Source organism: Aquarana catesbeiana, linkage group LG02 (assembly GCF_042186555.1).
Source record: "Aquarana catesbeiana isolate 2022-GZ linkage group LG02, ASM4218655v1, whole genome shotgun sequence".
In the NCBI taxonomy this organism is placed as follows: Eukaryota; Metazoa; Chordata; class Amphibia; order Anura; family Ranidae; genus Aquarana; species Aquarana catesbeiana.
Window position 1 is genome coordinate 761370902 of NC_133325.1, and position 15585 is coordinate 761386486.

Consider the following 15585-nt stretch of genomic DNA (forward strand, 5'->3'; position numbering starts at 1 on the left):
ACTCATTCTGATGCTTTTTTATTATTATTTTTTATTATCTTTTATTTTGTTTTTTGTTTTTCCTGTACAAATCAGAGATCTCTGTTTGTCCCAAGAATGTTTACTGATAGAAACTGCACAAGTCTCCCTGTGTGATCAGACCTCATTATATCCCTGCTGTGATCACAAAATGCCCCCCCCTAGGTGCCCCTGCCCCCCAGCTGGAAGCTCACACCTGGCACACAGACTTTATGAATGACTCTGTCATCTCTCCAGCCCATTCACAAATCAGCCTGGGGGCGTAGCCAGGAGCACATCCCCCCTCCTTAATAGGCGGGCCCGGGGCCACCGCCCCTCCCTACTGCCTGGGCGGTGATCAGTGAGCTTCCAGCACTTCCAGCAGACCCGAGTAGAGCTCAGACCGTCCGGCTGTGATTGGAGGATCTCCTCCCTGTCCGGGCCCCTGGGAATATAGAGCGCTCCCCTCCGGGATCATCGCTGTGTGTGTGGACTGTATACTACTGACCGACCGACATCACTGCCGGGATCGCCCATCATCAGCACAAGGTGAGAGACTTCTATAGTGTTACATTGTATCTGTGTGAGATGTATGGAGGCTTTGTTATATCTCCACCCCTATACATTGTATACAGATCTCCCCCCTATACATTGTATACAGATCTCCCCCCTATACATTGTATACAGATCTCCCCCCTATACATTGTATACAGATCTCCCCCCTATACATTGTATACAGATCTCCCCCTATACACTGTGTATACAGATCTCCCCCCTATACACTGTGTGTGTACAGATCTCCCCCCTATACATTGTATACAGATCTCCCCCCCTATACATTGTATACAGATGTCCCCCCTATACATTGTATACAGATGTCCCCCCTATACATTGTATACAGATGTCCCCCCTCCTATACATTGTATACAGATGTCTCCCCTCCTATACATTGTATACAGATGTCTCCCCTCCTATACATTGTATACAGATGTCTCCCCTCCTATACATTGTATACAGATGTCTCCCCTCCTATACATTGTATACAGATGTCTCCCCTCCTATACATTGTATACAGATATCTCTCCCCTCCTATACATTGTATACAGATATCTCTCCCCTCCTATACATTGTATACAGATGTCTCCCCTCCTATACATTGTATACAGATGTCTCCCCTCCTATACATTGTATACAGATATCTCTCCCCTCCTATACATTGTATACAGATATCTCTCCCCTCCTATACATTGTATACAGATATCTCTCCCCTCCTATACATTGTATACAGATATCTCTCCCCTCCTATACATTGTATACAGATATCTCTCCCCTCCTATACATTGTATACAGATATCTCTCCCCTCCTATACATTGTATACAGATATCTCTCCCCTCCTATACATTGTATACAGATATCTCTCCCCTCCTATACATTGTATACAGATATCTCTCCCCTCCTATACATTGTATACAGATATCTCTTCTCCCCCCCCCCTATACATTGTATACAGATATCTCTTCTCTCCCCCCCCCCCCCCCCCTATACATTGTATACAGATATCTCTTCTCTCCCCCCCCCCCCCTATACATTGTATACAGATCTCTTCTCCCCCCCCCCCTATACATTGTATACAGATCTCTTCTCCCCCCCCCTATACATTGTATACAGATCTCCCCATATGTTTGTGTGTGTTTTATGTGTATATATACTGTGATTAGAAAGCCCCCATACATTGTATACATTCTATAAATTGGGATCAGAGCTCTTTCTATGCATTGAGATCAGAGATGTACTCGTACATTGTGATAAGGAAGATGTCCCTATACATAGGGATCAGAGCTGTCTGTATATATTGTATACATTGTGACCAGAGATGTGTAGATATACATTGTGATCAGAGGTGTATATACATACTGTATACATTGTGACCGGAGATGTCTATATACATTGTGAATATAGATATATATTCTCTTTGTAATTGGAGATGTCCCTCTACATTGTTGTGACATCTGAATCGGAGATACAAGTAGTCCTGAGCTCGGCGAAGAATTGAACAAAGTATGTGTGTTGGTTGTGTTTTGGGTTTGGCCGGAGATTGGAGACATTGCTCTGTGTAGTGCCAGGTCTATTAGATCTGCAGGATCATCATGATGATAATGGATGGGGATTGTGAAGTTTGTTCCATTTCTCTCTATCACTTTCATCTATAATAGATGACATAAAGTACATTACCAGACCCCAATGCAGCTGCACCGAGATAATGGCCTTATGTAATGGGACTTTGTAATGAGCTGTTATTACATGATAAAAGATCAGTTTTTATCTATCTATACATTTTCTATTTATCTTTTTAGGTCAAAAATCTGCCTCTTTTATCCATCTACTAGTTAGCGGTTTGAGGTTTTATCTACGTATCTGTCTAGCTAGATATATTCGTCTATTTCTCTATCTCTCTATCTTTCTATCTTCTATCTCTTTATATCTCTCTATCTTCTATCGCTGACTATACGTACACACTGAATGTATTCTGTGTGCATGATTTTCTAATATTTACAAGTAGCCAATGGGGACTGATTAATGCAACCCACTAAAAAAGCAAACTCTAGCTGTCACCCTCAGGTATCAATCAGCATATCTATTTAATTTCCCCGACAATGATGGGGGGTAAACCTGTGCGATCATGAAGGGCAGGCATGCTAGTTTTTGTTCCTGTCTCCAGTGATTGGTTTAAATGACTACAAGTTGTGAGTTATCATTTATTTGAAAAAAAAAAAAAAGTATAAACATTATTACATGCAACAAACAAAATACAACAGAAAAGGAGAGGAGTAAAGAGAACCAAGATTTCAGTTGTACTGTGTAGTAATATGATGAATCCTGAGCTAAGTGTATGAGATCTCTGATGTCCCATAATGATCATTTTATTGGGACAAACCAAAAGGAATAGCTAACTTTTTTTTTTTTTTTTTTTTTTTTTTTTTTTATTTCGACCCGGATTGGACTGACACCCTCTTGAATGCTGCACGCACGTGTTCATTTTTGACACCAATAACGCCTGGCCTTGATGAGTCGAGTCTCTTAGACTTTTATGTACTTTCCTCTCTAATAGCCATCTTTTTAAAGTGATTGGAGAAGGGGCAGGTTTATAGTATAATTGTGCTGAATGTGGACTTGTCAGCTCTTAGCGATGTTTGGACCTGGTTCTACCTGTCTGTAAAATTCCTCCCGCCTACATGTTGATTATAGGAATATTTTTATTTCAGGCTGGCTGCATTAGTCAGAGGCTGCTGCGTGTTCGCTGGGTAAACAGCGGCAGAGTAATCAGTGTATATGACACCTGGCTGGGTCACAGAGGGTGTTTGTAGGGCACAGGTGGGGGACACACCTTCTCCTCTTGTATCCTTGTGCTTTATAAAGCCGCTGTATCAGTGTAAGGGACTTCTGGCAGAAGAGTAAGGATCTGACCTGATCCCGATTTATCTGAGATAGCCTGTTACTCTCTCTATCCCTATAAAAAAAAAATTACTTTTTTGTTTGTATTGTGATTAGATTTTGGTATTTTATTTCTCTTGTAGCCTTGGTGAAGGGTTGTTTTGCCCTTGAAGTGTGTTATAAATTTTATTTATTACACATATACACACTAATAATATTAATAATAAAAACAAATATATATTGTTTTATTATTAGTATGTGTAATACCTTTTTTTTTAAATAATATAATATTATTATTATTATTATTATTATTATTATTATTATTATTATTTCTCTATTTGTTTTTATTAGTATGTGTAATGAAAAAAAATCCTATTTGTGTTATTTTATTCTAGGTGTGGCCATTTTTAATAACTGACATTAACCAATGCTGGTTTTATAAAGTTCTCATAGATGCCAACCAGCGGGTGCAAAAACCATAACTTTTCCACTGCTGATTGCTCGGCGGCAGTCATGAAAAATATTTTAACTGATTCTCTCCCTCCTGTGTCCTAAGATACAACTATAGACGTCCAATAAGGGAGGTTTATTGTTGTGACCTGCCCAGATCTGAGGGTTGGTAATATTCCTGCAGTGCTCTGTCTAAACGCTGCATGTGCACAGGTCCTGGACACGCCCTAAACAACATAGTATGGAGATGTCCTCTATCGCCGCATCTGGCGCATATAATGCTTTTCATAGAAAGCAATGCAGGGACGTATACGATGCCTGCCCTTGGCGGACCATGACAGTGGGAAGGCCCTCTTTCATACATTAGAGGTTTAATGGGTGAGGGGCATTTTTTTTTTTTTTTTTTTTTTTTTTTCTCTAAGGGTCCGTTTGAATCTATGTGTGTGCATAGAAGTGCATTTTTTTTTTTAGCTTTAGGCAGAAATGCGTTGAAATGCGTTATTGACTTTTGTTTCAAAGGCATTTTTGCAGTTGGGATTTAGCATGGATGGAGCTAATAGCTATTGACAAAAACTTGGTAATATCTGTTGCCAATGCAACAAAATGCATGGCCATTGACTTCTATAGGCATTTCCACGCACTAAAAGGCAGAAAAGCTAATGTTTTTTATTTCTGCCTTTTTAGTGTGTTGGAAGGTCTATAGAAGTCAATGACAGCCATTGGCAAAGATGGGGAGCCTGGACGTATGCGTTTTAGCACATTGTCATGCATGTTATGAAAGGGTAAAAATGGGCCCTTAAAGAGATGAAATTCTTTAACACTTGAGCGTGCAATTATCACATGTGAGATAGTTATTTTGGCGGACAGCACGTGCCCTAAAATACTTAGGTGGTGAATAAAAGAACGTCTGATGTGTTGCATATCAGCTGTATGTATAGTCTGTTATGTTTCACTCCAATGGTATTGCATCAATGGATTATTCTTAGCATGTATAACAAACTGTTTGTCTTATGACATGTGGCTAGTTATCCACTATACTGTATACCAGCCTTTCTCAACCATGGTTCCTAGAGGTTCCTTGAGAAATGGTGGACAGGATCCTGATTTCCCACCTGCTTTGACCAGTAACGGGGCACTTTTCCACTGGCATCCAGTGTAAACGGACTGGTGGGTATGTGGAGACCTGGTTCAGGCCTTAATGTGCTCCCTCTCTGATCACGGTTGAATAATGGCTCTTCAGATCATCAAAGCCTGTATCTGATGTTCATGTTCAATGTAACATTATAAACTAATTTGCAAGCAAGATGGCTGTTTTTACCAGGCGCTTCCAATCGCATATCCAGGATCCAATGTAAAGGGTCACTTCTACAGTGAGCACCAACACAAGGGGCACTTTCAATGAACTACAAACAAAAGGGGATACTTTTTGTTGCTTGGACCACCAGCATAAGGGGACAGTTTTCTGTGGACCATCAGCGTAAGGAGGCCCTAGTCAATGGACCACCAGCATAAGGGAGCACTTTTAAGTGGACCACCAGCATAAGGGGTGCTTTTCAATGGTCCACCAACATAAGGTGGCTCTTTTTCAATGGACCACTGGTTCAATCTGTTTTTTGTTTTTATGACCATTTTTTATGCTAGTATCTTTTTTCAATTATTATTGGAAAATTGTTTTGTCATATAGATCATGGGGGTGTCTTAAAATTACCCACTTCGATGACATTCTTTATAATCTCTTGTTTTATTCCATTATCTACAAATTATTGGTTACCTGAACTGTGGATGTCCTTTTTCCTAGGAACTTGAAAATAATTTCAAGAGTTCCTTCAGGGCAAAAAGGTTGACAGTCTCCTGTAAACTGTCTATATCTACCTCCTCTGTTTGTAGGATGTGGGTAGGCTTTCGACTCGCCCTGTTGAAGTTTTAACCACGCTTTTGTTTTTGTAGCTGTTAAAATGCAATTATGTGAAATGTCAATTTGAGATGGTTATCAGCGTTCAGGACATTTTCAGCTCTGTCTGGTGGTGGAGGTGGTATGGTGACGTAGAGGTAGGGGGATGCTGGGAAATACAAACCAAATTCTGTAAAGACAATCTGCTCAAGGCTGTTTGAATTATATGTCTCTGAACTCGGCTGTGTTTTGTATACATTAAGTTACATCCACTTTGATAATGGAGCCTTTGTACTTTAAAGACAAAAGAATCTAATTTTGGGAAGGGAGAAGGGAGACTTTGATGTGGGACTCCCTCCCCCTGATTCTTTTTTTTTTTTTTTTTTGTTTTACTTTTTTTTTTTTTTTTTTGTTTTTGTTTTTTAAGACTAGATCTGGCTTTTAAATGTACATCACCAAAGAAATTAATTTCAGTTTTGAAAAGCAGCAGTGGAGGAGGGGAATAAAATATTAAATATTTAATGACCCTCTCTGTTGTGATTGTGGGTTTGTGATGTCTTTCATGAGGCCTGGAGATCTTAAGGGGAAATCCAAACAATCGCCCACCTTTTTTAAATGTTGCCTCCCCATTGCTCTTATATTCTCTGCATTTTCTAACAAAGCTTTGGCTATTCCCAGTTTCTCTGCAGGTGGTGGGGATGATAATTAACTTAATTTTAATTCAAGCTTAATTTAGAGCTATGGACGCCATCTTCATCAGTGTTGTTGGCCCTCTATGGACTAGCCTTTAGATTTGCTTTGGGAAGGCAGCATTTAAAAAGTGGCTTATTGTATCGTTTTGCCCTCTACTTTATGAAAACTCATCATGAGATGAAAATGGAGGCTGCCATTGACCATGGTGACACTCTTGCTTCCGTAGGTTGAGCCACTGAAGTAGGTAGGCAAGGGGTAGGCAGCCTTGGCATTGAAAGATTCTTGATATAGCCACAGGCATGACTTCCTAAAGCTTGATCAGATTTGTAGTTTTAACTACAGCTGGTGTGCTGAGGTTGCTTACATCTGAAGTAGGAAAACATCCTGAACCGTATCCATGTTCTAGCTCCACGACTTGTGCCAATGTTATGGCAGCTTTAATATTTGGAGCCCACTGACCGGCTGCCCTGTGCAAAACAGTCGCTATTGAGCCTTCTCCACAACAACAAATGCAACCTTGGGCCAAGCTGCCATGTTGTGTGCCCACCATTCATTCCTCTAACACAGTGGTCCTCCAACTGCAGCCCTCTGCTTGCCTTTATCTGGCCCTTGAGGCATTATTCCTGCCACTGACACCAACAATGGGGCACTGTTCCTTCCACTGACAACAAAAATGGGACACTATTCCTCCCACCAATTTTTTTTTTTCCCCCTAATACCAAAGATCGGTCATTATTTACTCCCACTGGGCACAGTCCCCTAAATTCTAAAGGACATTAGATTGTCCCTTTCCTTAAAGTGTGGCGACCCCCTGCTCTAGCATGCCTTTTATGTATCAATGTAATACACCATTCATGAATTTTTAAAAAAAAAAAATTTTAATTGGCACTGCTAAATTACTCGGCAACGGCAGCATTAATTTAGGCAATGCAAATCTTGACTTTTCTTGTAAAAGCCAAGTTTGGTCCAACGTGATCCGCAACTTTATTCTTGCCCCATGAGCTTCCTTACCCATCGGCCAAACGGACAATCAAGTTTGATGAGGAGGTTCTAAATTTCAAGATAAGGGGGCAGGATGATTGGAAGGCATAATGGCAATACAACTAAAAAAAAACAAAAACTGCCTGTAGGTATAAAATGTAACGAAAAAAAAGTTGGTCCATGTGACAGAGCGTCTCTCTTGTTTGTGATTCTCTCACCTCTCGGTCACTGTAACATGTGTGCTCAGAATGAGTCACAATTGTTTGCGACCTGTTGGCTCTCATTCATATGAATGATGCAAATCCCTTCCCTGGCCAGGCTGCAGTCGGTTGTAAAATGGGAATGATGAATAGTGAAGGTGCTACAGATAATCCGGGGCGCGTGTTCCATCTGTCACATGCTATGAAATGATTGTGTAGTTTGACCTGAGTGCACAGGTGTGTATGAGCTGAGTTCACTGTGCTCCATACACCCACCTACCTCCTCTCATGTTACCTCCATGTGTTTGAGCAATGCCTTCAAAACTGACAAGGAGATTATCCCAGTACAAAGACCTCTGCAGCTCAGAAGTGCTGTGACTGGGGTCAGAAGTTAAATGTTTATCTTTGTGGGTGTGTACAAATGGGATCAATCATTGAGGCAGGCGAGAAGAGCAGGGCTGAGTGTATAGTAAAGGTATTCATACTCTTGGTGATCATCATCGTAGAATGTCAAAATATCAAATTATGCAACGCACAATATATTATAATCAATAAATCTGTCTATTACGATCAGTTCTTGCCAAACTTGTAGACGTTTGCCAAAACGTGATCAACAAAATTTCACCATGGCATTCAATTTGCTAGAATCAAAATCAATCGAGCTCACCAAATTGGTTGAAGGAAAGGTCTATGATTTGAGATTCTAATTCAATTTGATTATTATAGTCGCATCGAATGATCGATTGAGGGATCATATGGACGTGTGTGTCCACCTTAAACCAGTTGCGTATCTGTTTCCTGTAGTAAGGAGCGTTTTGATCGGCCAACCATACATTTTGCAAGTTGATCGCCAGTTGAGACTGGGGTACACCCACCACATCTTTGCTTCTGTGTGTTCCTGCGCGTCACAAATAGGGTAGCTCATCCATTTCAGTGGGCTGCCCTGTGTGCAAAAAACCATGAAAAAGAAGTCCCTGACCCTGTTCTGAAATCACGCTTCAGCATGCGGCTTGGCACGTGTGGTGGCACAGTGGTCTGTAAACTATGGCCCCAGCCCTTTGCTTGCCTTTATCCGGCCCTTGAGGCATAATTCTTGCCACTGACACTAACAATGGGGCACTATTCCTCCTACTGACAGCAACTATTTCTCCCACTAATACCAAATATCAGGCATTGTTTTGTCCACTGGCCCTTTCTTTAGAAGGCTTGGAGACCCCTGCGTTAGCAGATGGGGTGCCATGTTCACATCAGTGCATGTTGGGATGGCACTACTGCACATCTGCTGAAGGGCACTGCGTGTCCAGACAGGTATGAACCGAGCCTTTAGTCAGTAATGTTGGAACAGGAAAGGGCCATCCCCAAACTGTTCCCACAAAGTTGTCCAAAATGCCTTAAGAGTTCTGATAGATCTCTTAAAAGCTTGACGCTCATAAGCATAGGTGCTTATTTGAAGCTCTTTACAGAAATAATTAATGCAAGTGATTGGGCTTCCCAACTGAGTGAAATGAGCAAAGGGGTTAGTCATGGCAGCCAATAAGCTTGTAGGTCTTATTTTAGATGCTTCCTTTTTAAGAGGAAACCTCTAACTGGCTTATACAACAGCATTGCCTTCCTTTCCTCTGGCATCTTCCCAGGCTTGTAGACCATTTTATTTAGTTAAATAAAAATGTTAGGATTTGATGGTTGCGCTGGTTTTACACACCATGATCTGAACGTTTTTAGTTTCTTTCTAACCGGTGTGAATTATTGGAAGTGATCAAATTCTCTGCAGATCTAATTTTCCAGCAAATTAATGGGGCTAGCCCTGGGGAGGAGAGAAGGGTTAACGGCGCGCTTAGATTCTTTGTTGCTAAGCAGCCCCCGTCTGTGTATCATCTGGCCGCAAACATGATTTCCAGCACGTGAGGCCTGCATGTGTCGTGTGTGTGTCCTCCGCCTCTCCAGCTTGAAGCTCGCAGGCCGGATACGGCTTTGTAAAACCATAACATGGACTTCCTCCGTGTCCTTCAAGGCAAAAACATCGTGTCATCCAACACTGATGAGATTGGGATTCTAGCAAAAAATGTGACCGCCGCGGTGTAAAACCTCCGCAAGGTCGTCCAGCTTTCCGCTCCCTTTTTTTTTTTTTATTTTTTTTTTTAACTTTAGTATAATGAAGTGAGCTGGAGAAAGCAGAACTTAGAGGATCATTCACATTCTCTTGCATTATGCAGCATTGCTCAGTGCATAGACAATGCAATTATGTTCTGTTGCGTGCGCTGAGAACATTTTTGCACAGTGCGTTTTGATTTACGTTTGGGCGCTATGCCCAAACGTAATGCATCTACAGTATTATACTTTGCGGTTATGTGGTAATGCCATTACAAAATGTTACAAAACAGAATATTGCGCTATGGGTTGGCTAAATTCTGTTACAGTTTAATGCACATAAACGCCCTGAGTTGTCCCCGTTTCTTAAATGTGTATATTTTGAGTTCAGAACCCCCCCCCAGCCAAGGCCACGCAAAGGGCCCAGGTTTGGGAGTTTTGACTAAAACCTTTTTTTTGTTTTCTGTAAATACAGAATGTCTCATCGTAGTTCAGTAGAGGTGCGATGTTACACGTTGGCACTGTCCTTCGTTCCTCAATTGCCCGACATCAAAGATTGCTTCCCGCAGGCAATAAACCTTCCTTTTTTTTTTTTTTTCCCTCCTGTTACTTGCTCGTCTTTCAGAAAGCGAGCTGAGTCATAGAGCAGGGAGCGCCAAGAAATCATTCTGTGTGATGGCAGCCCTTCAAAGAACTTCTCTAGTTGCCTATTATGTATTTGTTATATATATATATATATTATTTTTTTTTAATGTATAAATTCTCTCATACATACAATACCAAAATGTATTTCTCTTGTAGCCTTGATGAAGGGTTGTTTTGCCCTTGAAACATGTTGGCTATTTTGAGCATCATTAAAGCTGCTTTGGACTCCTTTTTTATAAATTTGATTTGCCTGGAATATGTCTTGGGCCCCCCCCCGGGTGCGTAAAGTAAATCCTGTGTTCTTTTCTTCTGCAGACACAATGACAGAGTTTGATATCCGAAACCTGGATCAGGTGGCTCCTGTGTACAACACCCACAGAGGCGTACTGAAGGTAAGACTTTTATTAGATATTTCTGCAAGTTCTGGTTCTAAATTGTGTTCTGAATTCTGTTTGGCAGGACTGAACAGAACCCCCGGGTCATGGTAAAACCAGTTGTTTTAATCCTTCCCCACTCCATCCAAAGCTGAAAAAAAAAGTTTTTGGCTTGGACGTAGACTTTAAAATGGGCCAGTATGATGTAGGTATATTGTTTCAAAGAAACATTTTATAAAAGCGTGCACTAGGCCTAGTGCAATTAAACATTTTTATCAATAAAAAATTTTAATTAAAATACGATGCCCTTACAATTAAAAAAACATTTCCGAGATTCAAAATATGAAAAATATACCCAAACTTCAAAATGGAAGTTTCAAAGCCAAATATGACCGCCGTGAAGGTAACCAACCAGTAGTAAAATTTTGTTCCAAATGTTTTCATTTTAGGAAATTTGAATTAAGGTTCTTTCTTGTAAATGGCATCAAATAGACATTTTGTCTTTCCAGGCTGCCAAAAGAAAGATATCTTGGATCATGTCACTTGAAAAAATAGTCAGCTCTATGACGGACACCTCTAGGTCATTTGAGGCGAAATGGGAGCCCTGGGCTAGGCACCTAGGCATTTCCCTTATCACAGGAATTCCATTATCTCAGCCTAGTTGAATATTTTATTCATATTAAAAAAAAAAAAAAAAAATAAAGGGGGTCCTTGGACTGGTTACAAACGTTTTCCCCATGACAGTGAATTCTCTTATCTTGTCCTTTCTCTTCTTCCTCTCTTCGCCTTCTCTTCCTTTTTTCTGTCTCTCCATATCATTTTGGTATGTATAACGAATTGATTCCAAGCTAGCAGTGTAAAAGTTATGTTTTACTGTCCGTTTACATAATAGCAGAACCTCTATTGCCACCTTCAGATATTCTTCAACGAGTTTTAGCTCATAACTCAGAACGGATTTCGGCTTGTTGGGGGGTTTCTGAAGGAAGGGATTTATGGCCTTATTAAGGGTCTCGTGTTCCCACCTCTCGGGCGATGGTAGGTCCCCGGGGGTGGGTACGGTAGGTTTTCTGGATCAGCCTCAATGCTCTCCCTGTGGAGGGCGGAGTCCTAGCACAGTGAGTTCCCGTCAGGGGTGCCGGGATTCTCCACCAACACGGGGAACATCAACAGCTGTTTTACCTAACGTATCAAAGGCTACAGTTTACGGTTTTGAACCTATGTTTGCTTGCAATATCCATGCATTACTACTATCCCTTACTAATGGGGGATTCTTCCAATACTCCTTTGTAACTTATGTTCATCTTTGTACTGCACTGCTCTTTAATAAAGCTTTACATTTTCAAAAAAAAAAAAAAAAAAAAAAAACAAATAGACATTTTGTTTTTCATCCATCGTGGACTTGTTTTCTCGAGTTGAATGAATTTCGAACGAACGAGTAAATGTGATTCTCATACAGGAAAGTCTATTCATTCCAAAATCAAATGGTAAAAGCAAAGAAAGCTTTGAAGTACTTTCAAGTGATGTTCGTCACAGAATCAAAAGTACTACCAATGTTCAAATATTCGTAGGAAAATCTACTAGTGTAAAGCCGGTCATAGATGGTTCAAAGTTCAGCAGGAACCGGCTTAGATTCGAACTGTATGGGCAGGCTGAATGTACCCAAGTTGATCCATCGATCAACTTTAGTACAAGCAGCCGACCAGATTTTACATGTAATTCTAGCCACTAGCAATAATCACTGTCCTCTCCCAGCTTGGACTGCTTCCCCCCCCCCCCCCCCCCCCCCCGAGGTTGCAGAAAAGAGCAGAAATGCTCTTAGTATATGGCCGACCCAAGGCCAGCTTTAGATGGGCAGGCCCATTTTAATCAAAAAGTTTGGAGTAAACTTGATTCTGTTTGAATTCCTTTGCAGAACAGTTTCCCATTGACTAGGTGACTATTGCTATCAACATTGGCTCGGGGCTTGTTTCCATTGATCCCTCTCTGCATATGTTTGCATATGATAAGGTGCTGTGGTTTGATGGCCAACAATGGACCTGGTGTGGCTCTGGCCCTTGCTAAATGGTGGAATTTCAGGTTTCCTATTGCTAGTGTGTGGTTGTTCTAGGGCTCCTTGTCCCTTTATCATTAACACCGCTCCAAATATTTGCACATAGCCCAGTGTCCCCGCCCAGCTCATTGCTTCTATAAAGATACGGGCTGACTCATGACTATTGTGTCCCAACCTGTCCAGACTGCTGGTTTATGATTAATTTTACGTGTGTGTAGACCCAGACACTTGGATTGTCTGTGTGTTTTGTTTGTAAAGTGTGTGAAGACAATGCCTTTTCTGTGGATGTAAAGCAATTGTCCCGCAGAGGTTGGGGTTTGTTCAACGTGCGAATAATAAAGCTGGCCGTAGACTAGTAGAATTTTGTTCAAATATTTTAGTTTTAGGAATGTTCGTTTTGATTTTGGAATTATTAGTGGGGTCAAGTCAACATTTGATGTGGTACTAAGATTAGTCCATCAGGGGTCCTAAGGGAAATTCCTGTTACATTGGTGGTTAATGGAATGAATGAACCCTTATGGTGCTTTGCCAAGTGACAATGCACCTGAAGCTATGCAGGTACCATCAGATGGGAGGTCAGTTAGCCACTTCTGGAGGAACCCCGGATGAGAATGGCTGAAAATGTATAAAGACCATTTATTTTAACCTTTTTGTCTGAGGATAGACCTAGGTTCTCTCAAGCATGTTTAAATCCACTTAAGCTGGCCATACTCCATTCAAATTTCATCCAACTGGCTGAAATTTGATCTGTGGGCAGCTCTGTTGACACCATCTGGCTTAACAAAACTCAAGAAGTCGATTGGAAAATAGTTGGCCAAACAGTGACTACATCTAATCAGATGAAGCATTTGCCATGGCAGAGATGCTTTGCTTCTTGGCTGTGGCAGGAATTATACCCTGTGTCTCTAGCGCCCGCCAAGCATGAGTCATTCAGGTGAATGGGGCCATTTTACAAGTGCCCCGCAATTGCGTGCATTGCGGTTGCAGTGCGGAGGTGAGGCAACTATGCAACACCTTCTCGGTAATGGGGGTAGGGATAGTGCCCCATCGTTGGTGTCTTTGGGAGAAATGGTGCCCCACTGTTGTCAGTTGGCAGAATAGTGTCATCAGTGGGAGGATTAGTGCACCAAAGGCCAGATAGAGGCAAGCAAAGGGCCGCAGTTTGAAGACCACTCATAGAGCAATGCAACACGCACGCAAATATGATCAATTTGTAAATTTAATGGATTGTTAGAAAACGGATGTTTATTCGGTCTGTAATACGATCAATTCTCTGGCCCTTAATGGCGCCACAAAAAATTTGTCCAAGTGATCAGCAAAACTGCTTAATACAGCAGAGTTTGGCTGGCTGTAGAGTCGAAAACTTGTGTTAATTCAAAATGGGGCACACACGATCATGCCATCATTGGTTTCATTTTTCTAAAAAAATCCAGCATGTTGGATCAATCACTTTCAATTGCGCCATCGCAGTGGGAACGCTAATGATCAATGGGAATTCCTGTTACATTTTTGGCCTGCTTTTAAATCAATCAGAAGAATTGATAGGAGGGGTTTTGATCAGGGTCGGTTTGATTTAAATCGCTAGTAAATACGCTTGATTTAACTCCTAATTTTTAAAAAGGAACGGTCATCTCTGTCCCACAGAGGCTCCTCCTCTGACCCGCTGTTGACTCGCCGACAGTCCCATTCACTTTAATGGGACGGCTGGTGATGCAGCAGTGACACAACAAGGTGAGGGACGTGGTGGCAGCAGGTGAGTGGATTCCCGCTAACAGGTGCTTCCATGATGGATCTGAAATGACAGGTGATCTTTAAATATAAGATCTTATTCTTGAATCTTTATTTATGAACAAAATTTAAGTTTTCCTATTTGGAATAATAAACTGTTAGGTTAGTAAGGCGGCGATATCAGAACCGATTCAATCATACAGTTAGTAGTGTACATAGATTTGCAAAACAATGGGATAAAGGAATATTCCTGAACTTTGTTTATCCCATGGCTACTGTGGAATTGTGTGAATGCGTCAATGCAGTGCATGTCATCTCAGCTTGCAGAGCTTGGATTCATTGAATGAGTTTACCAAAAATGTAAATATTGCAGAATATAAAGGCTCATGCTACATAACTAAGCTCCATTTCATGCTGAATAAACTAAATTATTGATGTATCCTAAATAGAAACCTAGCTTTAGATTTTCAATTTTTAAAAATTTTTTTTTTTTTCTCCAAAAGCATTTTATTAAAATATATATTCGATCTAAAAAATCAGATTAAAAAAAAGTTTTGTATGTAGCTATAGATAGATGGATTATGTTTTTATTTATTATCCACCTTGGTTTTGATTTAATTTGAACAGTTTTGTTGCATGGAATGATCACACTGATGCTACTTTTTTAGCCCTGATTTTTCCCTCGGGCCACAAAACAATTAAGACCTTAAATGGCTGTAGGTGACCCTTTTAATGACTTTTAGCTGACATGTCAAGGTGTGTTGTGTCTTCCCTCTGAGACGGGGTGATGGCTGACACAACGTAATTAAGTTTTTATTTTTAGCACCCAAACAGCACGGATGAATAGAGCCTTGTTCTGCTGTGCGGTGTGATGTAGAGAAATGGCATGTATACACAGGTGAGGTGAGATGGAGTGTTCTTCCCCCTGTAATCTCTGGGAGAAGGCATGTATAATTATGGCGACAGCTCATCACGTTGTATTTATAGAAGGGGTTGCTTATTAGGCTGCTGAATTCTGCCTCATCCGAGTGGATTCATTTCATTAGAGCTCTGCT

General features: G+C 41.0%; 1 protein-coding gene across 1 annotated transcript in view; it reads left to right on the forward strand.

Moving 5' to 3' along the window:
- Positions 1–339: 339 nt before the first annotated feature.
- The window catches only part of ETS2 (ETS proto-oncogene 2, transcription factor), a 30284-nt gene continuing 15038 nt past the window's right edge, over positions 340–15585 (forward strand). Inside the window, exons 1-2 of the mRNA XM_073617219.1 lie at positions 340–546; positions 10694–10770. Of these exons, the coding sequence (XP_073473320.1) occupies positions 10699–10770 (72 nt within the window). The 5' untranslated portion in view covers positions 340–546; positions 10694–10698. The remainder of the gene's footprint in view (positions 547–10693; positions 10771–15585) is intronic.